The sequence below is a fragment of the Triticum urartu genome, chromosome 5A (genome assembly GCF_056163025.1).
Source record: "Triticum urartu cultivar PI428250 chromosome 5A, HENAU_Tu73, whole genome shotgun sequence".
NCBI classification, from domain to species: Eukaryota; Viridiplantae; Streptophyta; class Magnoliopsida; order Poales; family Poaceae; genus Triticum; species Triticum urartu.
Window position 1 is genome coordinate 545,773,411 of NC_141877.1, and position 26,030 is coordinate 545,799,440.

The 26,030-nt window shown below is 47.2% G+C and overlaps 3 protein-coding genes and 1 non-coding gene across 6 annotated transcripts; 2 read left to right on the plus strand and 2 right to left on the minus strand.

Moving 5' to 3' along the window:
- The first annotated feature begins 1,189 nt into the window (after positions 1-1,189).
- LOC125537885 (organic cation/carnitine transporter 7-like) lies at positions 1,190-4,822 on the plus strand. Its single transcript, XM_048701211.2, has 6 exons — positions 1,190-1,332; positions 1,961-2,229; positions 2,962-3,199; positions 3,365-3,902; positions 3,996-4,198; positions 4,277-4,822. Exons 2-6 carry the CDS (start codon positions 1,961-1,963, stop codon positions 4,499-4,501), a joined length of 1,473 nt encoding a protein of 490 aa, XP_048557168.1. The 5' UTR covers positions 1,190-1,332; the 3' UTR covers positions 4,502-4,822.
- A 294-nt stretch (positions 4,823-5,116) lies between these two features.
- TRNAE-CUC (transfer RNA glutamic acid (anticodon CUC)) lies at positions 5,117-5,189 on the minus strand. The gene has a single exon. It is a non-coding gene; the product is annotated as a tRNA-Glu (tRNA).
- Positions 5,190-5,362: 173 nt separating this feature from the next.
- On the plus strand, positions 5,363-9,627 carry SRF5 (STRUBBELIG-receptor family 5). 3 transcript variants are annotated; one of them, XM_087521639.1, is made up of 16 exons: positions 5,363-5,551; positions 5,651-5,789; positions 5,902-6,009; positions 6,117-6,182; positions 6,283-6,354; positions 6,450-6,521; positions 6,700-6,771; positions 6,861-6,929; positions 7,180-7,245; positions 7,326-7,546; positions 7,670-7,935; positions 8,216-8,481; positions 8,558-8,678; positions 8,762-8,898; positions 8,975-9,131; positions 9,234-9,627. In XM_087521639.1, the coding sequence occupies exons 1-16, from the start codon at positions 5,455-5,457 to the stop codon at positions 9,366-9,368; spliced, it is 2,064 nt and encodes a 687-aa protein (XP_087377765.1). In that variant the 5' UTR covers positions 5,363-5,454; the 3' UTR covers positions 9,369-9,627. The 3 variants fall into 3 exon arrangements, with proteins under 3 accessions (XP_087377765.1, XP_087377766.1, XP_087377764.1); XM_087521640.1 differs by having other exon boundaries at positions 5,938-6,009; XM_087521638.1 differs by having other exon boundaries at positions 5,938-6,009; positions 7,326-7,935.
- Positions 9,628-9,731: 104 nt separating this feature from the next.
- On the minus strand, positions 9,732-14,833 carry LOC125510419 (ARM repeat superfamily protein). Its single transcript, XM_048675589.2, has 8 exons — positions 14,586-14,833; positions 13,215-13,971; positions 12,386-12,580; positions 12,203-12,305; positions 11,438-12,060; positions 10,473-11,171; positions 10,192-10,373; positions 9,732-10,083 (listed from the first exon to the last, which is right to left on the minus strand). The coding sequence occupies exons 2-8, from the start codon at positions 13,839-13,841 to the stop codon at positions 10,023-10,025; spliced, it is 2,490 nt and encodes an 829-aa protein (XP_048531546.2). The 5' UTR covers positions 13,842-13,971; positions 14,586-14,833; the 3' UTR covers positions 9,732-10,022.
- Positions 14,834-26,030: the final 11,197 nt, after the last annotated feature.

Here is a 26,030-nt window from a genome sequence, read left to right on the forward strand (position 1 = left end):
ATCCTCCCATTGAAGTTAAAGTAGTAGAACCTATTAAAGTTGAAGAAGAAACTATTACTTGTAATGTTGATCATATTGTTCCTACTGCTTATATTGAGAACCCACCTTTTTCTATTAGAATAAAGGATCATGCTAAAGTTTCAACTGTGGTTCGTAAGAGTTATACTAGAACACCTACACCCCCTGAACAAATTAAAGTTGAATCTAGTATTGCTATGGTTAAAGATCTCTTGGTCGATCATATTGAAGGGCATGTTATTTATTTCTGTGATGAAGCTGCTAGGATTGCTAAACCTGATACTAAAGATAAACATAGAGTTGTGGTTGGCATGCCTATTGTTTCTGTTAAAATTGGAGATCATTGTTATCATGGCTTATGTGATGTGGGTGCTAGTGTGAGTGCAATTCCTTATTCCTTATATAAAGAAATTATGAACGATATTACACCTCCACCAAGAGGGTCTGAACCTGGGTAAACATCGTCTCCCTTGTTCCTGCTACCTCCTACCCTGAGGTCTGACGATTTTGACACCGACACATGGATGGATCTCAGCCTTGCCTGCAGAGCTCATGCTTAGTTTTTAGGTATTTTTAGTCTGTTTAGGGTTTGTGTCCTGTTTAGGAAGGTGAGGCGGCGGCGACTCCCTGAAAATGGAATAAGGTTCTCCCCGCCTAGCCCCCGTCTTGTAGGCGTGTCTCGCGTAGTCGGAGGCGTGTGTGGCGGTGTATCTCACACAGAACTCATGAAATTCGATCGGTGTTTGTCTTCAGTGGATCTGGCCTTTGTTCGTGTGCGTTCGCTTGTCTACAATTTAGATCATTTCTATCTAAGCTTCTCTTCATCAGCGACCGCTGTTGTTTTGGTACGCTAGTCGTTTGGGGTCTTAGCACAAGGACTTCCCAACTGTCTACTACAACATTATTTTCCCTACACCGGTGAGGGAGTGTGATGACGACGATGCGCCTTCGGCTCGCTGCAATGCTTTTAGTCGTTGCTAGGTGACGGTGTACTATGATGGATGTAATTTTTGTTACTCCTTGATGAATATTACTAGATCAGAACTTTTAGCAAATTAAATAGAGGCATAGAGTTTTCTCTAATGAAATAAATTGATATTTTTTAGTCCTTTTGGGTACAATATCCTTAGGCGTAAAGCACACTCATGGTAACCGCTACTTAGGCGTAAAACGGACGTTTTCTTTCCATTTTCGTCGTCATCAGAAAAAAAAAGGAAAAATAACGAGCCGCCCACACCCGACCCGGTCGTCGCGTCCGTTCCCGGCGACTTGGAGGCCGCCGGCGCCGGCCCCCCTCCTACCTACCCCGACGAGGTACTCTCCCCAACGAGCTCCCTCCGCCCCTCCCCGTCTCCCACTCTCTCCGCCCCAGCCGCCGCGCTCCGTCCTTGTAACACGCTCGATTTGAGCCGGCTCCCGTCCGGCGACGCGCTGCCGGCCCCAGCGAGCAGTCCGGCCTGAATGCGTGACTTGTTCAGCCGAGGATCCGTCGCCCGGACGTGTGACCTAGGTTGCCTAGATTTATAAATCTGATCCGGTGGTCTGGTTATCTTTCTGTTAGCTGTTGACTGTTTGGCAATCTAACTGAAAATCGTTGGGTTAGTTTGTCAGCCATTGTATTCCTTTGGTAGTAGTACGTACAACTTTAGGTCTATTTCTGTGTTGAGCAAGGGGGCTGTCTACACTCTGACAGCATGAATCCCAGAGAGTAGAGTGCTGGTTGGTACTGTCTGGAATTTGCTGTCTTTTGGATTATCAAATCAGAGAAATATGGTCCTTGAGCTTATTTTTACTTCTGATGATGGAGGATCCCAGACTGCACGAATCCCATTTTACTTCTGATGCCGCCTTAATGGAAAAAGAAACTTCTCTGCCAATGCAGTATGATAGCAAACATGAAACCGATTAATCCATGTATCATGTCTGTTTGTTTATTTTTCAGATGGAGGACGGTGTGTCAACTTATACTGTCGATGAGGCGCTGGTGTCCATGGGGTTCGGAAAGTTCCAAGCGTTCGTGCTTGCCTATTCCGGGATGGCCAAGATCTCAGAGGCGATGGAAATGATGCTTCTGTCGTTTGTTGGGCAGTCGGTTCACGCTGAATGGGGCCTTTCTGCACAGGAAGAGAGTTTCATCACAAGTGTTGTATTTTTAGGGATGCTCGTAGGAGCATACTGTTGGGGCTTAGTTTCGGACAACTACGGGAGAAGGTAGGTCCTTTCCTGCTTTTCCATTGTTTATTTATTGGAAATTTGTCTTTCAAATACATCTACCCTAACAGCGGAATTTATGCTGTGGAATTTAGCTAGGCATACACAATTGAGCCAAGTAATGTTTTGGAATGATTCTTAATTAATACTATGGGCATAAAAATATATTCTTTCACTTGATAACTTTAGTCTAGTTTAGTTGAGTTTGACTAATTAAGATGTCTTCCAGGAAAGGCAGGCTGATATAATCCCTGTCTATGGTAGAGCTTGCCGGCACGATAGGATAACTCTCAAGTTGAGAGCCAAGAGGTTGCTATATATGGGATGTAGGTTGGGAATCTCCATACCAGACTAGTTACGTTGAATCTGCATACCAGACTAGCTAAGTGTAACTAATTAGGATGTCTTCCAGGAGGGGCAGGCTAATTAGGATGTCTTCCAGGAGAGGCAGGCTAATATAATCCCTGTCTATGGTAGAGCTTGCCGGCACGATAGGATAACTCTCAAGTTGAGAGCCAAGAGGTTGCTACATATGGGATGTAGGTTGGGAATCTTCATACCAGACTGGTTACGTTGAATCTGCATACCAGACTAGCTAAGTTTAACTAATTAGGATGTCTTCTGGGAGAGGCAAATAAATACATTTTTAGGATATCTATTTTTGTCTGTAGTTCATATTTTGCATGCTGTAAGTATATTCTTCCTCATTGTTGCTACTTCGTACTTCTCCAGGGTTGGGTTCAACTTCACAGCCCTTGTAACCGGTGGGGCAGGTCTTCTCAGTGCCTTCGCGCCAAACTATTCATCTTTGATTGTACTAAGATTTTTTGTTGGTGTTGGACTGGGTGGTGGACCAGTTCTATCTTCTTGGTTTCTAGAGTTTGTCCCTGCTCCTAACCGAGGAACTTGGATGGTCATCTTCTCAGCATTTTGGACCATTGGCACAATACTGGAAGCTTCGCTTGCTTGGGTAAGTTCCTGCATTTTTGCAAAAGTAATACCATTGTCTGAGTGATCTGGTGAATTCTTGTTGGCACAATAGATCAAACCACACGAACATTCACTCTAATTTGTAACTGTACTATTTAAAAAACAGACACGGCAATTTGCAGGCACTAATCCGCTTAATTTGCAGGCTGTGATGCCAGCTTTTGGCTGGAGGTGGCTGCTAGCGCTCTCATCATTGCCATCATTTGCCCTACTACTCTTCTACCCATTGACACTCGAGTCACCAAGATACCTATGCATGAAGGGCAGAATAGCTGATGCAGTGCATGTTATGGAAACAATGGCACGAGTAAACCGTGTAGCTCTCCCTTCTGGACGGCTTAGTGCTGGCAATCGAGTGGAGCTCCACGAGATGGCAGATTCTGCAGAATCTGCACAGTTGGTTTCAGCTAGGAAAACCAACTCTGTCGATCACGCCAGCAAACCTGGGATTGGGGGCCTGAATGCCATCTTAAGGCTTTTGTCCCCAAATCTAATTAGATCGACTCTTCTTCTTTGGACTGTATTCCTCGGTCTCGCCTTCTTGTACTACGGTCTTGTTCTGCTAACCTCAGAGCTGAGTCATGGAAATATGATCTGTGGCTCAGAAGGAGCAGTAACAGTTGAAACAACCCACTCAACTGATGTTAATCTCTACAGGAATGTATTCATCACTAGCTTTGGAGGTATATATGCTTTCTCCTATGGCCAATCATTTTTCCTTTGACCTATCCTTCCCTAGAGTATACTTCTCATTCACGGCATGTTGATCGACGCAGAGGTTCCTGGCCTTATTCTGTCAGCCGCCATCGTGGACAAGTTCGGACGCAAGCTCTCGATGTCCTTGATGCTTTACGTCAGTTGCCTGTGCATAGCTCCTCTCATGTTTGCTCAGACGGAATCCCTGACAACCGTCTTCCTGTTCGGAGCGCGCATCTGCATCTCCGCCAGCTTCATCGTCCTGCACATCTACGCCCCTGAGGTTTGTCCATGCCATAGCAGCACCCTGTATTCTGCTAAATCTCTTTTGTGAAACGTCTCACACCGTCGCCTCTTGCAGATATACCCAACTGCCGTGAGGGCGACAGGTGTGGGGTTCGCGAGCTCCATCGCCCGCTTCGGCGGGATCCTGTGCCCGCTTGTGGCCGTCGGCCTGGTGCACGCGTGCCACCAGACCGCGGCCATCGCGGTGTTCATCACGGTGATGCTCGTGTCGGCCGTGGCCGTGTCCTACTTCCCCCTGGAGACGAGCGGGCGGAAGCTGAGCGACCACATCGCGGCATAGGGCGGGATACCTGACAATGACATTGCTGCTGCTGCAGCAGGTGCTGCTGTGAGCATTTGACTCTCCAGATACACAGGGTACTACAGAGCTGGCGCCAGGGACGGAAGCCGTTCAGTTTCTTTCCTTTTTTTAGGCCATTGTTTCCCTCTGCAAGAGCATATACATATATAGAGAATAGAAAGGGAAGGAGTAAAGGTGATTTCGGGTTTCTGGATGTTATTGTTGAATTACCCTGGTTTTCAGTAGATGATAACTATGTACAATGATATTATGACTTCTTCGAGGGGGAGATACAATGCTGATGATATGTAATTTCCGTTTTGCCTGCGCCTGCATTTGATTTTATCCAAACCCACCTGCTTCATCTAGCAGAGAAATTAGTTTCTGCATTTTGGTCCATCAATCATTGTATTCCTCCATTATAATTTTTTTTCCTTAGTTTAATTTGTGCACACAATATGCTCTCTGACTCCTACCATTTGACGTATTTCCCTGCTTTGCAAAAAAAAAAAAACTTGTTAGCATGATTAAAATGTAGGAAAGAAAGATTACTAACATGGCTAAAAATGTTGCATTTCTACAGTAGCTAAAATGAGAAGGAAAAAATATTAAAAATTCCGTCGCCGGGACTTGAACCCGGGTCTCTCGGGTGAGAGCCGAGTATCCTAACCACCTAGACTACGACGGAGCTTGTTGACACTGATCTGGGTTAGCTCTTGTATCAATTGGACCATACAGGTCAGGTGAGACGCCCCATGGGAGAGAGATGGGACCTTCAAAACGAGGGGCTTCCCGCCACTCTCGCCGCCCGGCCGGCGCCATCTTCCCCACCCTCCTCCCGCCTCCCTCCCAATTTTAGAAACCCACATCCACATGCCCATGAGCGAGAGGAGGAGAGGTGACCTCCTCCTGCATGCTCCCCCCTGACAGGCCCGGTCCTCTGCCCACCCGCCATGGCCCGTCCACGGCGGCCGTTCGCCGCCCTCCTCCTCCTCCTCCTCCTCTCCGCGGTGGTCGCCGTCGCGGTGGCCAAGACCGACCGGGCCGACGGTGAGCGAGAGAGACCGGGAATTTCTCTCCCGTTTCCTGCCTTGTGAACATTACAATGCTGAAGAACATTTTGTGCGTTTTACCGCCATGTTTCACCAGTGGAGGCGCTGAACGTGCTCTTCACCAGCATGCACAAGCCGTCCAAGCTGGACAACTGGAAGGCCGACGGCGGCGACCCCTGCGACGACGACGACGGCTGGAGAGGGGTCGACTGCAGCGACAATTCCGTCACCAAAATGTAATAACCGCCAAACAAAGGGGATCAGGAAATTTCCTGCTCAAGACCATCGTGAAATCTCAAGCTTCCTTTGTCATCCATCCCCTTCTTCCTCACACAGAATGTTTAACAGCTTTGTTTTGTGGCTTGATCGCTCTGCATGGAGCAGTGACCTGTCGGGGCTCGACCTCACCGGCAACCTCGGCTTCCAGCTGTCCAGCCTCAAATCAGTAACCAAATTGTGAGTCATGCCCAACTGTGAACCCAAATCTTCTCTCCGGTTCATCGACCGCCGCCGCCGTTGGTTGCGCAACTTAGTTCAGCTTTCCCTTCTTTTGCGTAGCACAGCGATGTGAGCGACAACAAGCTCAGCGGCGAGATCCCCTACTCGCTCCCACCCAACCTGGTTCAGCTGTAAGTTCATTTTCCTGGGCTTTTTTCCTTCCATAGTTGCTGTTGGCACGGGTAATCCCAGTAGTTAAACCAGTGTGTTTTATGATATGTTGTGATACAGAAACCTGCAAGGGAATGCGTTTACCGGCGGGATTCCCTATTCGGTATCTCAGATGTCTGATCTAGAGACACTGTAAGAACCTATTTCATGCTGCCGTCTTTTTTTCCGATGATGATTGTTTTTCCTGAATGGATCGGTCACCAAACTGCCTTTTCAATGGACCGCAGAAACGTCGGAAGCAATCACTTAAGCGGGCAGTTGACGGACATGTTCACGCAACTTCCAAAGCTCTCGACAATGTAAGTTATGCATACCAAATTCAGTGTTCATTGTAGTATTAACCCCTTGATAAATTTACCACAACTCTACTAGTTTGTTGGTAATGTCGCGGTAACAGAGATTTAGCCTGTGATGCTTGATTTGACCAGAGCTCATTAATTTTCTTCTTACAGTAAGCAATTCTATTTGTGTCATCAGGGATCTCTCTGACAACCGCCTCTCCGGTAACCTGCCCCAGAGTTTCCAGCACCTGACAGGCCTCAAGACACTGTAAGGCAACTGGATTTTTAGGAACTTCGTTGGCTATTTCTCCTTTGGATCAACAAATGACTGTCAATCTTTTCAAAATATATATCCAGGAACTTGGAGAGCAACCAGTTCACTGGCCATGTCGACGTTCTGGCCAAACTTTCTTCTCTGGAGGATCTGTAAGTATACCCCGAGTAAATACTGCCACCTCAAACCAATTTTATCGCCATGGTTAAAAGTGTATGCTTCTGGTTAATTACTTCAACATGGAAATGCAAAAGAAGCAGTGTTGTTAATATAAATGCATGTAAAAATAATTCTTAATTTTGCTTACTTTACTTGAAAAGGTACTGATTCAAATCCATATATTTGCATGAGTGTGATGATTCAGAACTAAGCTAGAACGGTTTTCCTCCCTTTGTGCTCAAGGAATCTGCAGAACAACAAGTTCACCGGGTGGATTCCAAGTAAACTGAAAAAAATCGACAGCCTCAAGTAAGTGGTACCTGCACCCAACATTGCTCCTTTTGCACTACAATTTCATCAGTTCTGACAGTGCTAACTACATTCTCAAGGACTGGTGGGAACCAGTGGTCATCCGGGTCGGCTCCTCCTGGGATGGAGAAGGGGTCTTCGGCGGGAGCCTCATCGAGCGAAGAGAGTGACGTCGGGATCAACGGTTTCTTTATCGGAGCAATGATCATAGCTGTGCTCCTTGCAGCTGTTATTCTCTTGTCAGTGTTGCAGATGAAGCGATCCTCTCCCATCTCGTCTCATTACTACATGGACGAGTCAGGTCAGAACCGACAATTTACGTTCCTTTCGACAAGAGCACGTTTACTGATGCAAACACTAGTGTTTGCAGGTACTTCTACATTTTGGCTTGGGATAATAAGGGTTCTTGTCTTCCCTTTTGCAGGCCATTCTTCAATAGTCAGCATGAAGCCGCTGGAAAAATCGACGTCGATTGACAGTGTAACACTGCCTTCTGTGCCTTACAAGACGATGAACGACAATAAGTTTCAGATCATGCTAAACAATTCTAGGCGGATCTTGGAACCGATCAGCCTGCTGACCTACTCATCGTCAGAGCTACAAGCGGCCACTGGCAACTGGCACGGTAGCAGGATAATAGGCCAGGGAACGGTCGGCCGGGTTTACAAGGCAAAATATGCCAACGGACAGGTAGGTCCTCATGATTTCCCTCCAAATTCAGAGAAAAATAAACTATCCCACAATATCATCTCGAGAAGTCAACGTTGCCTAGAACTTATAGTTTCATCTACAAAATGGTGTCAGATATGCATATAAAACATGTTGCAGCAAAATGCTGTTGAACTGAATGTTTTTGGCAGTTTATTTCTGTCAAGTGGCCTGACGAAAAATGCTTGGAGAGTCAAGAGGCCTGAACATGATGACCATGTCCCGTAATCGAAGCTTATTGTTTACCGTGATGATTTTTCAGGTGCTGGCTATCAAGAAGTTTGACCCGCTGAGCTTCTCAGAGAGAAGCGACTTTGTGGAGCTTGTCACCTGCATTTCCAGGCTGCGCCAACCGAGCATCTGTGAGATTGTGGGCTACTGCGCGGAGCCCGGGCACTACATCATGGTGTATGAGCACCATATGAACGGGTCCCTCCATGAGTTCCTGCATTTGTCAGACGATTACAGCAAGCCTCTCACCTGGGATACCCGCGTTCGGATCGCTCTCGGTACAGCTCAGGCTCTGGAGTAAGTTGACAAGCAACACTGAAGCATAGTGAGTTCATAAGATAATTAGGATGCTAAAGGTTTTGTTTCTGTTTAGGTACCTGCATGAGATCTGCTCGCCTCCGATCATCCACAAGAACATAAAGTCATCCAATGTCTTGCTCGACGCCGACCTCAACCCTCACCTCTCCGACTGCGGCCTCGCATTCTTCTACGAGGTTTGCTTGTTTGCGCCATGAGATAACGATTTTCACTTGCTCGTAGAATGAGGGCAATCTTCTGACATGGAAATTCTCTGCAGGATCCAAACGAGAGCTTGGGGCCAGGGTACAGTCCCCCGGAGTGCACAAGGCCATCGGCTTACACGATGAAGAGCGACGTGTACAGTTTTGGTGTGGTCATGCTCGAGCTATTAACCGGCCGGAAGTCCTACGATAGGTAAAGCAAGCAGTTGTTTCCTGCAAAATTCCTGTGAACTGAAATGGTAATATGTGAGCTGTTGTCTGATCCCCAGCTCAAAGCCGATAAATGAGCAGTCCTTGGTCAAGTTTGTGACGCCGCAGCTCCACGACAGCGATGCCCTGGGATCGGTGGCAGACCCGGCCCTGCGCGGCCTGTACCCGCCCAAGGCGCTGTCCCGCTTCGCCGACGTGATCACCCGCTGCGTCCAGGTTCAGCGCTCTCACTGAAATCCTCAGAAAAACTGATCAATTCTCGCATGTAAAATTAAATCTGAAAACTGCTCTTTGTTGGTGGCTGCAAAATGCCTGCAGTCTGACCCACGGTTGCGGCCGCCCATGTCAGAGGTGTCACAGGAGCTCACCGGCTGCGTCCAGCGCAGCGCCAGCAGCAGGAGGGGCGGCGGCCTCTACAGCGCGTCAATGCGCAGCGACATCTCGGATTGGTGATGCCCGTCCATCTGAATATACTTACTAGAACAGCATATGAGGGTAAGCAACACTGGTTAAGCTAGACAATGTAAAAAGTGAGTGTATGTGAGTGTGGGTGCTACATTTTTCTACTGTAGTGAAATGTGTCATGTTTGAAAATGTAGTGAACATGTAACTGCACTGAGTTCTTCTTTCCCCGTGTGTTTACCCATGTAAAGAGAGCGCATGTAAGCAAGTCTGATACTTCACTGAAAAGAAAGCTTTTGGGCAAGCATAAGTAGGTAGTAACATCAAAGATCATCAGCACTGACATTTTGATCACAACATAAACTCACAAGCTCGTTGATCACCTCTCGCAAGAGAGCAAACACCACACAAGGCTAACACAGCAAGCGCCATCTCGGCATTCTTCTTCTAATACACAATGACACGCACTACGACGAGTGTTCGAGAAAAGAAAACGAAAAAGGCTACAACAACCACCACCTCTTCTGAGACCTAGTACACATATGATTAGCTAGCAAACCACTACTACTGACTTGCATACGGTAATCGAGACCTAGTATACATCGTCGCGACAAGAAAAGAAAACAATCTCACTAGAACACCACTGCAAGGACATTGTTTGATGCCTCGACACACATTAGGGTCACATCACAAGGAAGAAGTACTTCACATCACGGTGGCCATGACGACGGATTCGCTTCCCCTGGATACTCTGGTTGAGATTTTCCTGCAACAGCAGAATGGATGCATCCATCAGTAAAACAGGAAACCAAAATTGGGTGGCAGAAACTGGTGGAGCACTTGCTAGTCACTGTCCATGGACGATGTGGATTACCTGCATGGGGCGGCCTCACAAGCCTTGGTCAGTTTAAATGCAAGCTGCACGATGGCGATTCTGACGGCTGGTTCTGTGGATCCGCTGGTTGCTGCTTCCTCCAGTGCAGCAAGGAACTCCCTCTGTGCTCTCGCGGACACAAAGACTTGGCTCGGCTTGTAAACCGTGCTTAGATCCACCACCTGGGCGGACACACACAAATCAGCAAATGCACAACTGTAGTTCTTCAGACATGGAGATGATTGCAGGTATAAACAGATTGCTACTAGTACTTAGCTTACCTGCTGAATCCAAGGTAGGGCCAAGTCAAATAACTTTGTGCCAAGGAACTGGCCAGCAATAACCCTTAAAAGTTCATTTGCCGTTTCACGCGACAGCTTGTCAAGAACAGGCCCAGTTCTGTCCATCAGGTCAATCAGATCATCAGAATCACCATAGCTAAGGGCTTCAGCATATGCAGGCTCCATGCCGTCAGCACCGCGAAACTCGCCAGCCTGATTAGAAGCACACAATGCATTTTGCAGATCAGACTGATCACATGGACTCGTAAATGGAACCGGGAAGGTCCCCTTGACCCCAGATGCTCGACCCCTCACTAAACTTGGAATGTAACTTTCCTCTGAGCTCCCAGCCCCAGGCTTCATAACTCTGTTACGAGCATGGGCCTTCAGAAATTCATGACCCTCTTTTACACAAGTGCTCATGCCCTTAGATGGTAGATCGTGAGCCCACTTCTTCTCTTGTTTCAAATGAGGAATTGTTGGTGGCCTAAAGTTGGCATCAACGGATGATCTAGGTGTTGAATTAGAAAGCCTGGGTGAAGAAGAGACACTCTGGTTCTTAAAACCCTTGGAGCCAGGAAGTTGATAGCGGCTTTCACTCTGAGTAATTGTATACACAGTTTTGTCTACAGCATACTCCAAATTGTGTACTTTTGAGTTCAGCACTGACATGTTCTCCACAGAATTCGACATGAACTCCTACAAGAAACAGGTGAAAAAAAGTGAGTGCGCTTTTGCTCCACAGTAGTTAGTACAAAAAAGGTGCTTGGGAAGGCAATTCTTTGCAGTACATCTTTACATACGTGGTTTGTTCATAAGTATTTGTATACAGCACAGCATTTTTTCCATGTGAAGAATATGCATTATTTTTCTATAAATCATAGATAATGCTATCAGATCACATAGATAAACATTGTGTAAATTGGGCAAGTATAGAAAGGAGTTAATTCAACAAGATGACTCACCTGCAAAAGATCAAAAAGATTTGCTTGCTTCCTTTCCATCTCTTGTAGTTGCTTCCTAATAAGGGCTAGTTCTTTTGTCGCACTCAGACAACAAGTATGTGTGCCATGTGAAGTGACATCTGTAACAGTGGAGTCTATGCTCTTGGTCTCTCGGGCCCTAGGGCAAAGCTCAGTGACATCTTCAGTGACTTCCAGAGCAGAGGTGACATGCTTCGTCTCATAGCTCCTGCTGGCTACTTCTGATAAAGAGGAGCATTCTTGTTTATCATCCATAGGGTCATAGTCAGACTTGATGTCTTCATCTACAATTCCATAAGGACTTCCTTTTGCATATTTCAACATGCGGGTGCTGCCATATCCCTTTTTCACTAGATCTGGCACTGTATTCTGCTTAGGGACTGATATTTCCACATGCCAGTCACTTGACTTCAAATGCTGCTGATTTGAGGCATTGTTTTGAGGTATCTTGTTGACAGACAATGGGGATCTCTTCTTTACCGAAGTGATAGAACTGCCACTGACAACAGATGCTGAAGGTGTAGGCTCAACTCTCCTAAAAGAAGTCGCTCTTGATCCACCATCATGTACACTTCTGGCATCATTATGGTCGCCAAAAAAGTTTTCTGCCAGGGAAGAGAAGATTTCAGTACACATAATAGAAACAAATCTAATTATGTTAGTTGAGTTAATGCTTCAAAACAAAGTATTGCATCTGCTTTCCTGCACATTAGACAAACAGTGAGTTATTATTAAAGGAATATATACCTTTTGTGGATGATCCAGCTTCTGATGGTTCAGGAGTCTCAGACCCTGGAATAGCTTTCCACAACTGTATGGCATGGGTAATAGCATCACGCACCGGTTTTACCTATCATAGGAAGCACAAACATTACTATAGCATATGCAAAAAAAATGTCACTGCATCAATTTCACGATGTGTGTACCTACCTTGTCAAATTTACAGCGTTCAAGGGATCGAAGGCAGGAAGTTCTGAAAGACGCAACCAAATATCCAGAGCTGACAGCAATACTTGAAAGAGCTAGAGAAGCTGCTTTCCTTGTAGTCCAGTCACTACTCTTCAGGGAATCCATAATACTTGTTAGTGCTGATGATAAAGCCTGCTCTGTAGAAGCACCTTCAGCCTACAAAAATTAGAACATCAACAGAATGCTAAGGTCAATCTCAAGTTACAACTTACAACATAAAATTGAAGATGAAGATAAATAGATAATCACTCTGCTTCTAGAAAATATATATTGTCTGAATTTCCAGCAGAAATAGATGCCAAGCATACTAGCAGTGTGAAGCATACTCGGAGTGAACAAGCAGCAGCGACACCCGACTTTAAAAGGCAAGCTAGATGTATTTTGTGTGACAAGCTGCTGAGCAGCCATTATATCACAGGTGCTCTGTTATTACAAACTGCTGAGCAGCCATTAAACAACAGCTACCCTGTTATTACAATGCAGCATGCTTCCTTCCCATGATACTACTACTAATCACCAGTACTAATTTATGGCAATTAATGATGCATGCCATGACTACAAAATCGTTCAACTACCTAGACCATGTTCTGATAAAAATGATGGACCAGAATGGCTAAATACATACTAAGAAACTAAAGATGATAAAAGCAAAGCCCTCATCTCAGCTAAACAAGCAAGGTAATCATGCCAAAATAGAGAGAACATATATGCAGTAGTGCTGCTAGAGTGCTAGTGCATGAAGGGGTTCAATTACAATGCAAGTATTGATATAGGAGAGCAGGAGAGGGACCTGAACAATGCTTCTGAGCAGCTCGATCACGGCGGGCTTGGCCATGAAATGCGGGTTCTTGAGGATCTTAACAACACGGACAAGCATCTGCGGCAGAACAGGGCCAGGGAAGTAGCTGCTCTCATCGATGACCTTGGCCAGGCAGAGCGCGGCCCCGGCCTGGACATACCTGTTCTGCTCGCCCAGCGACTCGAACAGCGGCCGCACCAGCGCGACCAGCGCGGCGCCGCCGTCCCCGAACTCCCTGGCGCACGCCGAGAGGGTGCCGCAGGTGTCGACGCACGCGTCCCGGACGACGGAGTCGGCGTCCTTGAGGCGGCGGACGACGCTGGCGACCAGCTTGGGCATGTGCGGCGCCAGCAGGGCCCCGTGCGACCGCGCCAGCGCGCCGATGGCCTTGACGCACTCCTTGCGCACCGCGCTCTTCTGGTCCGCGTCGGTGTCGATGACGCAGGAGAGGAAGGGGCCGACCATGTCCGGGGCGAGGGCGTCGACGGTGGCGTGGAGCTCGCTGAGGCCGATCTGGTAGGTGTCCCTGTCGGCGATCTTGTTGAGGGCCTGGAGCAGCCTGTGCTTGAGCTCGAACGCCGCCTTGCCCTTGGACGGGGCGGCCGTGCTGGACTTCATTTCGGCGGCGGGGCGACGAACTGGCGGGGGTCGGTCTCAGTGGCGGGTGCAGAAGGGGGCGGATGTCTTCATCTTCCCCTGAGGCTGAGGGCTGGGGGTGGTAGCTCCAACGCCACCCATGGCTTGATCCCTGCAAAGCAATTTGAAATCGAGCACAGTGAGATTCAAAATTTTAACAAGTGACAACAAATCGTGCACCGGGATTCAGAAATCAACTGAAACTGAAACAGGGAGCAACTGAATGGAAACCAGCCGGACAGAGTACTAGACTAAATCGATACGGACTGAGCTGACAGAAATCGCAAATGCATCATCCAACCATCCATCGCCGGCACATGTATGTGGAGCTTGAGCTTGCTGCGGCGTACCAGCAGCAGAGCACCCGCCCACCCCACCCCCAAACGTACGGCTAAACCCCTAGAAAAGGCCACCATAGGGGTCGAACGAATCTCAGCAACGCCGCGTCAGAATCTGAACTGAACGCGCGGCAGCCCGCGAATCGGGGCACAAATCGGAGCCCCCCCAGTACTAGACTACCCCGAAGATGACAAGATGACGCCGCGCACGAACAGTGTCATTTTCCCTCCCTCGCCTCGGAGCAGAACCGCAGGGAGCAGCTAGAGCACGGCGCACGCGAGTCGCTCCGGATTCGAACTTCCTCTTAGCTTGGCTGGCACGGCAGCAGAGGGCGGCGAGAGGCCGCTGGCGAGGAGAGGATGGAGGCAGGAAGGGAGCGGCACTTACAGCGCGCTCCGCCCGTGGGTCTCCGCCGCGAGAGCTGCCTGCCTGTGCCTGGGGAGAGAAGCCTCCGATCCGGCCCCTTCTCCTTCCGCTTCCACCAGCAGCAGCGGGGATTTGAATTCGAACTGCGGTAGGTAACCAGGCCAGGCCAAGCCAAGCCAGCGAGCGGTGAAAATGGCAGCGTGCGTGCCGTGCCCTCTTTCTTTAACCTTTTTCCCTCTTTTACTTTCCCGTGCGCCCCTCTTTTTCGGCGAGGAGGGCGGCCGCCCCGAGGCAGGTGCTGCGGTGACGAGTGACGACCCGCTGGACTGGTCAGGGACGCGGGGGGAGGGGCGGCAGGCCGGGATTTCGAATTTCGCGGACGACGACGTGGCGGCTCCGTGCGGAACGGAACGTGCCCGCCGCTGCGACCGCGTCTGTCCGGAGAGACGACGCTCCCTCCCTCGGGGAGGCGGGGGCGGGGCCCGCGTGCAAGAGGCACAGCACAGTAGGTGGAACGGAAGGAAGACGCCAAAACTAGCGAGCAGTGGAACGGAGTGACGCCACTGGGTCACACGGCTTGCACAGCCTGCTTTGCCGGCCTAGGTAGGACCCGACCGCGCATTCAATTCAAATCTACATAAACGTCTGCTCCGGTCCAACTAAAAATGGTTAAATGGAGTGCTGACTACTGCTGATGAGTCACTCGTTTTTTGAAATCTCAATAGGGATTTGCTTGTATTCTGAAATATATATATATATATATATATATATATTTGGAATTTTTCAAGTGCCACGCCCCACTCCATAAAATTCCTAGGTCAGCCCCTGACCATAGGTTCAGGTTGAAAATGCATGGGATGTGCACGCTAAGAGCATCTACAGCCAGGCTTGATAAATCCGGTCCTTCATACGCCCTCAGGCGTGTCCACGGACATCGCCCACCGGCACCTCATATGTTTGGCCACACATCCAAATATCTCAAATGCCGATCCTCCAATACATGCGATCCATGCACGTCGATTATATCATACAAATTGTCTGAATTCAACCGTTCGAAACAAAGCAAAGCAAATCATAGTTCAACAAATTGGACATGCCAAAATAAAATCAATGTCCGGGCATGAGGGATGGCTTCGGATCACTGCCGGGCGCCATCCATGGCACCTGCTCCGAGCCCAGGCGAAATGTGTCTTGCTCCGCCTGCATCCTAGCCGCATGATCCGCTGCAGCCCTCGCCGCCTCGTACTCCCTACGGTCGTTGATCTCCTTCTTCTTGTCCGCAAGCCACTTCTTTTCATGTTCATCCAAGAGGGTTTCGTCCGTCAACATGATTTTCGCATCCTTCGCGTCCCGTGCGAGTTGCAACCTCTCCTTCTCAAGCTCAATCTCCCCAAATGTATTGGCCTTCTCGAGTTCCCATTTGATCGCCGCCTCTTGCTTCTCCAACTCGATCTTCTCCCTCTCAATTTCCAGCTTCTTCTCCGCCCTCTTCCGGCCCCACTCCATCCTCTCCTTTTGCACATCCAACATGAGCTTGTACCTCTCCTCTTTCTTGTTCTCCATTACCGAAAAAAATGTCTGTCCATGTGGACGACTTTTTTGTAGTCGTGGGGCTCATGCCTTCTCCCACTTGTTTTCCATGACTTGTCGGTTCTCCTTTGGCACGGTGGCTCTTCCATTCGTGATGACGACATCGTCCTCTTCATCGTCCAACCCAGTTGATTGATGGGAGCTTGAGCCATCATTCCTCTTCTTGGCAGACTTGAGATCGGCCACAAGTTTTGTCCACTTCGACTTGCCATTCAATATGATCCAACAATGGCTAAAAGGCAAACGGCTTCTTCTCCACATCGTGATACAAAGTGGCCACCACCACTATCTAGCAAACAACACATGTATGAGCATGAGAATGCAAACACAAGAAGCATATGCAAATGACGACAAGATGAGCTTATGTGAGTTGCCACTCCCATCCCACTTTGAGGGTGTTTGGTCACTTGTGAGTAGTACCCGACTTGTCCACTTGTCGTTGAATGATCCCCCATCGATGTTGGAGAGATGCCACATTGGAGTGCTCACGATAGGGTGCGGCTCCACATGCTCCTTTTGTTCGTGATACTCCTTCCAAATCTTCTCCAAATACGCGTTCCCCTTTTGCTCGGTGCCGCATATTGGATCCATTGCCGTGGCCAACCAAGCTTTGACCAACAAGATGTCCTCAAATCTTGAGATTGTCGGACCTCTTGCCTCTTCTACTCCTTCTTCTTCTTCTTCCTACTCGGATCGGGATCGCATGTTGTCCCAATTTCAAATCCGGTGGTGCCCTCCAATTCATACTCCATTTCGGTCGGATCTTTATTGTCATTGATCATGTTCGACAAGAACGGCTCCTACATGATCATGGTTTGCAAGAATTCATCATGTGTGAAATGAACTAGTGGTCTATGGAAAACATTGAACATGTCGTATGCAACTTTGATCGGATATGAGCAAATAAAACGTACCGACTCTTGTTCCGTCATTCCGTCAAACATGTTGAGGGGAGCCCGGGCGCCGCCGGTGCCCGTGCTCATCCGCACCCGAAAGCTTAGGCGAGTCACATACGTCCACCACCAGCATGTGCATGGGCGAAAAGCTCTCCGAAATGGCCCAGCAAGCCGTCAAATCCTCCTCTATCCCAACGGGATCGAACGGCATAATCCGTGTCGGCACTCGGATGGAAGGGGTGCAGGGTTCCGGGCGCGGAGGGGGAGGGAAGATAGCTCCTCGACCATGTCTGCACCTCCCTGCGATGCCGCCGCCCGCTGTCAGCGTCGTCGCATCTTCCAGGCGACGTTCTCCGCCTTGCAAGATGGAGCCGAGGAAGTGACGCCGACGGACGAGGCGGACTGCGTCTCCGTCGCCCGGCCAGGGACGGGCTGGACGACATCTATGGCGGTGGATCGGGACCGGCGGTGAGGATGGGGAGCAAGGGTGGCGGACAGCGACGGCTTGGGCACGGGAAAGGTTGGAGGGCGGCGGGAGGAGGAGGAAGGGTTTGGTGGATTTGGTCCAACTTTTGGTAGGGTCGGGTTGTCGTGTCCGACGTGGCGGGCGCTGATAACCCACAAGTATAGGGGATCGCAACAGCTTTCGAGGGTAGAGTATTCAGCCCAAATTTATTGATTCAACACAAGGGGGGCCAAAGAATATTCTCAAGTATTAGCAGCTAAGTTGTCAATTCAACCACACCTGGAAACTTAGTATCTGCAGCAAAGTGTTTAGTAGCAAAGTAATATGATAGTGGTGGTAACGGTAACAAAAGAGTAATGAAAGCAAAGTAATATTTTTGGTATTATGTAGTGATTGTAACAATAGCAACGGGAAAGTAAATAAGCGTAAACCAGTATATGGAAAGCTCGTAGGCATCGGATCAGTGATGGATAATTATGTCGGATGTGGTTCATCATGTAACAGCCATAACATAGGGTGACACAGAACTAGCTCCAATTCATCAATGTAATGTAGGCATGTATTCCGAATATAGTCATACGTGCTTATGGAAAAGAACTTGCATGACATCTTTTGTCCTACCCTCCCGTGGCAGCGGGGTCCTAATGGAAACTAAGGGATATTAAGGCCTCCTTTTAATAGAGAGCCGGAACAAAGCATTAGCACATAGTGAATACATGAACTCCTCAAACTATGGTCATCACCGGTAAGTATCCTGATTATTGTCACTTCGGGGTTAACGGATCATAACACATAATAGGTGACTATAGACTTGCAAGATAGGATCAAGACCTCTCATATATTGATGAAAACATAATAGGTTCAGATCTGAAATCATGGCACTCGGGCCCTAGTGACAAGCATTAAGCATAGCAAAGTCATAGCAACATCAATCTCAGAACATAGTGGATACTAGGGATCAAACCCTAACAAAACTAACTCGATTACATGGTAAATCTCATCCAACCCATCACCGTCCAGCAAGCCTACGATGGAATACTCACGCACGGCAGTGAGCATCATGAAATTGGTGATGGAGGATGGTTGATGATGACGACGGCGACGAATCCCCCTCTCCGGAGCCCCGAACGGACTCCAGGTCAGCCCTCCCGAGAGGTTTTAGGGCTTGGCAGCGGCTCCGTATCGTAAAACGCGATGAAATATTCTCTTCCATTTTTTCTCCCCGGAAGAAAATATATAGAGTTGGAGTTGGAGTCGGGAGGTCTCCAGGGGGCCCACGAGGTAGGGGGCGCGCCCTAGGGGGGGCGCCCCCCACCCTCGTGGACAGGGTGTGGGCCCCCTGGTCTTCATCTTTGGCGAGGATTTTTTTATTATTTATTGTAAGATATTCCATGGAGTTTCAGGTCATTCCGAGAATTTTTGTTTTCTGCACATAAAACAACATCATGGCAGTTCTGCTGAAAACAGCGTCAGTCCGGGTTAGTTCCATTCAAATCATACAAGTTAGAGTCCAAAACAAGGGCAAAAGTGTTTGGAAAAGTAGATACGACGGAGACGTATCAACTCCCCCAAGCTTAAACCCTTGCTTGTCCTCAAGCAATTCAGTTAACAAACTGAAAGAAATAAAGAAAAACTTTTACAAACTTTGTTCGCTCTTGTTGTTATAAATATGTCAAGCTAGCATTCAAGTTTTCAGCAAAGATTATAACTAACCACATTTGCAATAATTCTCAAGTCTCATGATTACCCATATCAATAGCATAATCAACTAGCAAGCCATAATAATAAATCTCGGATGACAACACTTCCTCAAAACAATCATAATATGATATAACAAGATGGTATCTCGCTAGCCCTTTCTGAGACCGCAAAACATAAATGCAGAGCACCTTTAAAGATCAAGGACTAACTAGACATTGTAATTCATGGTAAAAGAGATCCAATCATAGTCACACCCATATAAATTAACAGTGATGAATGCAAATGACAGCTGCGCTCTCCAGCTAGTGCTTTTAATAAGAGGGTGATGACTCAACATAAAAGTAAATAGATAGGCCCTTCGCAGAGGGAAACAGGGATTTGTAGAGGTGCCAGAGCTCGGTTTTGAAATAGAGGTGAATAATATCTTGAGCGTTATACTTTCATTGTCAACATAACAACCAAGAGATGGCGATATCTTCCATGCTACACACATTATAGGCGGTTCCCAAACAGAATGGTAAAGTTTATACTCCCCCTCCATCAACAAACATCAATCCATGGCTTGCTCAAAACAACGAGTGCCTCCAACTAACAATAGTCCCGGAGGAGTTTTGTTTTGCAATTATTTTGATTTAGTTTGCATAAAGCATGGGACTGGTGTAAGTGCATCTAGTGCCACCCCTAGTTGGTTTTGGAGTATTGACAACAAACCTAGTTGAGGGACTAATGTGTTTGTGAGAATTGCAGGATAACACAGGTAGAAGTCCCTCATTGATTCGGTTTTCCTACCAGAGATGACCCCTAAAAATGTATGAAGACATTGAAGTCAAAGGTGGTATATGAAGATATTCACATTGAAGACTATGACAAGAGAAGACACCACATGAAGCCTATGGAGCTCGAAGACTTAGATCTTTCGTAGTTCTTTTTCTTTTGTGTTGAGTCATAGGAACCACCGTACTGTTAAGTGGGGTCCAAGAGAACCAGTCAGACTGACTGAAGTGATGCCTAACCAAAAACCTATGTCTTCGAGTGAAGACTATGAGAGCGAATCTTGTCCAGAGTCGGACAAGTCAGCTTTGCTTGTAGCCCAAGTAAAGTTGCCGTGTGAGTTTGAAATCTGACCATTGGAACACGTGTCAGTTCCTTAGTGACCCAGGGTCATTTCGGACAAATCAGGTCGGGTTGCCAAGTGGCTATAAATAGCCCACCCCCCACAACCATAAACGGTTGGCTGCTCAGATTGAGAGTACGGCTTTTGTCGTTTGAGAGCAACCCACCTCGAAGCCTTTGAGAGAGAATTCCTTGCGAGGATAAAGCCCTAACCACCCGGAGCCAGAGCGAATTGGGCATCACTTAAGTCTTCTTGTCTGTGTGATCTGAAGACTTATTACACTTGAGGACTGTGCATCCTCCAGCCGGTTAGGCGTCGCGTTCTGAGCATCCAAGAGACATTGTGGATTGCCGGTGAACGAAGTATGTGAAGGTTTGGGAGTCTACCTTGAAGACTTACCAGAGTGATTGGGCGAGGTCTGTGTGACCTTAGCTCAAGGGGAATACGGTGAGGACTGGGTGTCCTGAGCTGCGTGTTCAGGACTGGGTGTCCGGGACTGTGTGTCCTAAGGTTTAAATACCTAGCCGCCCCAACCAGACGTACAGTTGTCACAGCAATTGGAACTGGTCCAATAAATCATTGTCTTCAAAGAGTCACTGGTTTCATCTTCCCTTCCCTTTACTTACTGTTGCTCCTTGTGAAGTCATTGTATGTTTGCACTATCTTTTGTCTTCACTGAGTGACTGCATGTTCTGTATGGCTTCATAATATCTTCCTACCTGATCCTTACTACATTGCTGCTATTAAGTCATTGTGCTTTCACTTCATTGAATACTTGACTATGGCTTGTCTAGTGTAGTCTACCTTCCGCTGCATGGTAATAGGTTTATTTTTATCGTTTGTCTTCATAACTTCCACGTTTTGAAGGCTTTCATAAAAATCGCCTATTCACCCCCCCTCTAGTCGATATAACGCACTCTCAATTGGTATTAGAGCAAGGTGCTCCCTTGTTCTGTGTGATTCGGTTTAACCACCTAGAGTTTTAGCTATGTAGACTGCAGGGATAATTAAAGTCTCCGCTGCGTGCCCCGTCTTCGATGGAACTGAATATCCCTACTGGAAGAATAAGATGTGCATGCATCTTGAAGCCATTGATGTCGACCTATCGTATGTCGTCGAAAACGGCGTTCCCAAGGCTGGAGAAGGTGTCACTGCTGCTGACGTCAAGAAATTTGTTCAACTGGACTCTACTGCCAAGAATATCATCTGTGGTCACCTGACCAAAGGACAGTATGGCCGTGTGAGTGCTTTGAAGACATCTAAGCTGGTCTGGGATTGGCTCTCCAAGGTCAATGAAGGCATCTCAACCCAGAGAGATCAGAGAATCAGTGTCCTTCGCAACCTCTTCAACCGCTTCAAGCGAAATGACAATGAGAATGTCTAGCACACATTTGACCGACTCACTGACATCACAAATGAGCTTCAAGCCCTCGGCACTACTGAGATCACCAAACATGAAGTCGTCAAGACGCTACTGAGATCACTTGATAGTTCGTTTGACATCCTAGCCCTGATGATTCAAGAACGTCCTAATTTCAAGACACTCGATCCATCTGACATACTTGAGAGGCTCAACACACATGAGTTTCAGCTTTCTGAGAAAAGAGATATCTACGGTCCAAACTATGGGCGAACTCGTGCCTTGAAGGCAAAAGCTGTCTCCTCATCTGAAGAAGAATCTGACAGCAATTCTGATGATCCTGAAGACATTGGAAGAGAACTTGCTATGCTTGTGAAGAAGTTCCAAAAATTCACTAAGAAGAAAGGCTTCAGAAAGTCTTCCCGATCAAGCTCAAGGAATGATGAAGCTTCTGCTCACGACTACAAGAAGAAAACATGTCACAAGTGCAAGAAACCTGGCCACTTCATCTCTGAGTGTCCACAGTGGGACAATGAGAACAAAAAGAAGAAGAAGAGCAAGGAATATGACTCTGACGACAAGAAGAAGAAGAAATACTCAAAGTCTTCGTCCAAGTCTTCATCACACAAGAATAGCTCATCTGGCAAGGCACGTGCGTTTGTTGGCAAGGAAATTGATTTAGAGGAGGAGTCCGCTTCTGAGGAGGCGGATGTGGAGTCTGAGGAGGAGTCCGATTCAGGCGTCGCAAGTCTGGCTACAGCATACGTTGCCAAGTCCATCTTCAATACTGAAGACAATGACCTTGTCACCGACACCGATGCAAATGAGAAGGACTACTCCGCTTCTACCTACTGCTTCATGGCACGCGGTGCCAAGGGTACGACACCAGCGTCTTCAGAATGGATTATTGATAGTGGGTGTACAAATCACATGACTGGCAAAAGAAGTCTTCTTATGGACTCAACCTTATGTCCATCCGACAAGAGCCACATCACATTTGCTGACACTGGTAAAAGTAAGGTATTGGGTCTAGGTAGAGTTGCAATCTCAAGGGATCAACACATGGACAAAGTCATGTTTGTTGAATCCCTTGGCTTCAACTTAATGTCTGTCACAATGCTTTGCGATTTGAACATGATCGTAATATTTGGAAAATATCGTTGCCTTGTACTAATGGAATCTGAAAAGTCTCTAGTGTTTGAAGGGTATCGAAAAGATGATCTGTACATAGTAGATTTCTCAGCAGGACCACAGCTTGCCGTATGTCTTCTAGCAAAAGCTTCAGAATGCTGGCTCTGGCATCGGAGGCTTGGGCATGCTGGCATGAGGAACCTCCACACCCTTGCGAAGAAGAAGCATGTCATAGGCATCGAGGGCGTCAAGTTCAAGAAAGACCACTTATGCAGTGCCTGTGAAGCAGGGAAGATGACGAGGGCCAAACATCCTTCGAAGACAATCATGACCACTACTCGACCCTTCGAACTACTTCACATGGATCTTTTCGGTCCCACTCATTACTCAACTCTTACTACTACTGCATGCCTCTATGGCTTCGTTATTGTTGATGATTACTCTAGATACACTTGGGTGCACATAATCCTTTACAAGACTGAAGTGCAGGATGTCTTCAGACGCTTCGCCAATCGAGCTATGAACAATTATGGCGCCAAGATAAAGCACATCAGAAGTGACAATGGCACTGAATTCAAGAACACTGGCCTTGATACATATCTTGATACCTTGGGCATCACACATGAATTCTCAGCCCCGTACACGCCACAGCAGAATGGCGTCGTCGAACGCAAGAACAGAACACTCATTGAGATGGCCGGAACGATGCTAGATGAATACAAGACCCCAAGAAAATTCTGGCCTGAAGCCATTGATACTGCATGCCATACAATCAATCATGTTTATCTTCACAAGCTTCTGAACAAGACATCTTATGAGCTCCTTACTGGCAAGAAGCCAAATGTCAGTTACTTCAGAGTATTTGGCGCAAGGTGCTGGATCAAGGACCCACATCACACCTCAAAGTTTGCACCAAAAGCACATGAGGGTTTTATGCTTGGATATGGAAAGGATTCGCACTCCTACAGAGTCTTCAATCTCTTTCATTACAAAGTGGTTGAAACAGTGGATGTGCGGTTCGATGAGACCAATGGTTCACAAAGAGAGCAACTGCCAAATGTGCTAGATGAAGTTCCATCCAGTGAATCAATCAAGCTAATGGGAACTGGAGAAATTATACCTTCTGAAGCTCATCCTGAAGAAGAACTTATCATCTCAACACCTGATCAACATGAAGACAATGCTCAGCCTGAAGACATTCCTTCTAACAACGACAATGATCAGCAAGAGCAAAGTCTTCGCCCTGTACATCCTCGCGTTGCCAATGAAGTGCAGATTGAAAGAATAATTGATAGCATCAATGCACCCGGTCCACTCACTCGTTCAAGGGCAACTCAGCTAGCAAATTTCTGTGGGCACTTCACATTCGTCTCAATAACAGAACCCAAGAAAGTTGAAGAAGCCTTCATGGAACCTGAATGGATTCAAGCTATGCAAGAAGAGCTTCAACAGTTTGAGCTGAATAATTTATGGGAACTAGTTAAGCGTCCTGATCCACGGAAGCACAATATAATAGGCACCAAATGGATATACCGCAACAAGCAAGATGAGCATGGTCTAGTTGTCAGAAACAAAGCTCGTCTCGTTGCTCAAGAATATACTCAAGTGGAAGGCATTGACTTCGATGAAACATTTGCTCCTGTGGCTAGACTTGAAGCTATACGCATACTGCTGGCCTATGCAAATCATCACAACATACTTCTATATCAAATGGATGTGAAGAGTGCTTTTCTCAATGGCAAGGTTGAAGAAGAAGTGTATGTTGCACAACCGCCTGGATTTGAAGATCCAAAACATCCTGACATGGTATACAAGCTCAACAAGGCACTGTATGGCCTCAAACAAGCCCCTCGGGCCTGAAGTACAGTGAAGAGTTTGGATATATGATGCAAGAGCAATATCAGATGTCCATGATGGGAGAGCTGAAGTTCTTTCTCGGTCTTCAAATATGACAACAACGCAACGGCATCTTCATATCTCAAGAGAAGTATCTCAAAGATTTCCTGAAGAAGTTCGGTATGCAAGACTGCAAAGGCTTCACAACACCAATGCCAGCCAAACATCATCTGGGTCCCGACGACAATGGTAAAGAGTTCGATCAAAAGGTATACCACTTCATGATTGGTTCTTTACTTTATCTATGTGCATCTAGGCCAGATATTATGCTTAGTGTTTGCATGTGTGCTCGATTTCAAGCGGCACCAAAGGAGTCGCATCACTTAGCTGTGAAGCGAATTCTTCGATATTTGGCTCACACCCCAACTCTAGGATTATGGTATCCAAAGGGCTCAGGGTTTGATCTGGTTGGATTCTCGGATGCTGATTATGCTGGTGACAAAGTTGATCGCAAGTCTACATCAGGCACATGTCACTTTCTGGGACGATCACTTGTATGTTGGTCTTCAAAGAAGCAGAACTATGTATCTCTCTCCACTGCTGAATCTGAATACATTGCTGCTGGATCTTGCTGCGCTTAGCTTCTGTGGATGAAGCAAACACTCAAGGACTATGGCATTCATCTGAAGCAAGTGCCACTTTACTGCGACAATGAAAGCGCCATCAAGATCGCCAACAACCCAGTTCAGCACTCGAAGACAAAGCACATTCAAATTTGTCATCACTTTCTCAGAGATCATGTTGCGAAGGAAGATATTGATATCATACACGTCAACACTGAAGAGCAATTGGCAGATATCTTCACCAAGCCCTTGGATGAGAAGAGATTTTGCAAGTTACGTTGTGAGCTAAATATCCTGGAATCCTCAAATGTCCTGTGATCAGGCACACATCCTAACCCTTATGCATATTGATGACTTAGATGTGCAACACACGAAGTAAAGTATATCTTCAATCAATGAAGACATACATTCTAAGTGTGAATACATTAATGTGGAATTTGACTTCGGAGCGCCACGATAATTGTGTGCCGTGTCTGGGTCTAATACTTCCTATACGGTGGGTAACGCCACCACCAAATGTTCTATTTTGAAGTGTTTCATGTTGGGGAACGTTGCAGAAAACAAAAATTTTCCTACTCGTTTCACCAAGATCATCTAGGAGTTCATCTAGCAACGAGTCATTGGATGCATCTACATACCTTTGTAGATCGCGCACGGAAGCGTTCAAAAAGAACGGTGATGATGTAGTCGTACTCGACGTGATCCAAATCACCGATGACCAGCGCCGAACGGACGGCACCTCCGCGTTC

Bases quoted from the DNA above. Each gene is read 5' to 3' on its own strand.
- LOC125537885 (XM_048701211.2), top strand. From the start codon at position 1,961: ATGGAGGACGGTGTGTCAACTTATACTGTCGATGAGGCGCTGGTGTCC. The intron at 2,230-2,961 runs GTAGGTCCTTTC...GTACTTCTCCAG, and splicing joins TCGGACAACTACGGGAGAAG to GGTTGGGTTCAACTTCACAG. The intron at 3,200-3,364 runs GTAAGTTCCTGC...CTTAATTTGCAG, and splicing joins TGGAAGCTTCGCTTGCTTGG to GCTGTGATGCCAGCTTTTGG.
- SRF5 (XM_087521638.1), top strand. From the start codon at position 5,455: ATGGCCCGTCCACGGCGGCCGTTCGCCGCCCTCCTCCTCCTCCTCCTC. The intron at 6,522-6,699 runs GTAAGTTATGCA...TTGTGTCATCAG, and splicing joins CTTCCAAAGCTCTCGACAAT to GGATCTCTCTGACAACCGCC. The intron at 9,132-9,233 runs GTTCAGCGCTCT...AAATGCCTGCAG, and splicing joins TGATCACCCGCTGCGTCCAG to TCTGACCCACGGTTGCGGCC.
- LOC125510419 (XM_048675589.2), bottom strand. From the start codon at position 13,841: ATGAAGTCCAGCACGGCCGCCCCGTCCAAGGGCAAGGCGGCGTTCGAG. The intron at 12,581-13,214 runs GTCCCTCTCCTG...TAATTTTTGTAG, and splicing joins TGCTCAGAAGCATTGTTCAG to GCTGAAGGTGCTTCTACAGA. The intron at 12,306-12,385 runs GTAGGTACACAC...TTCCTATGATAG, and splicing joins AACGCTGTAAATTTGACAAG to GTAAAACCGGTGCGTGATGC.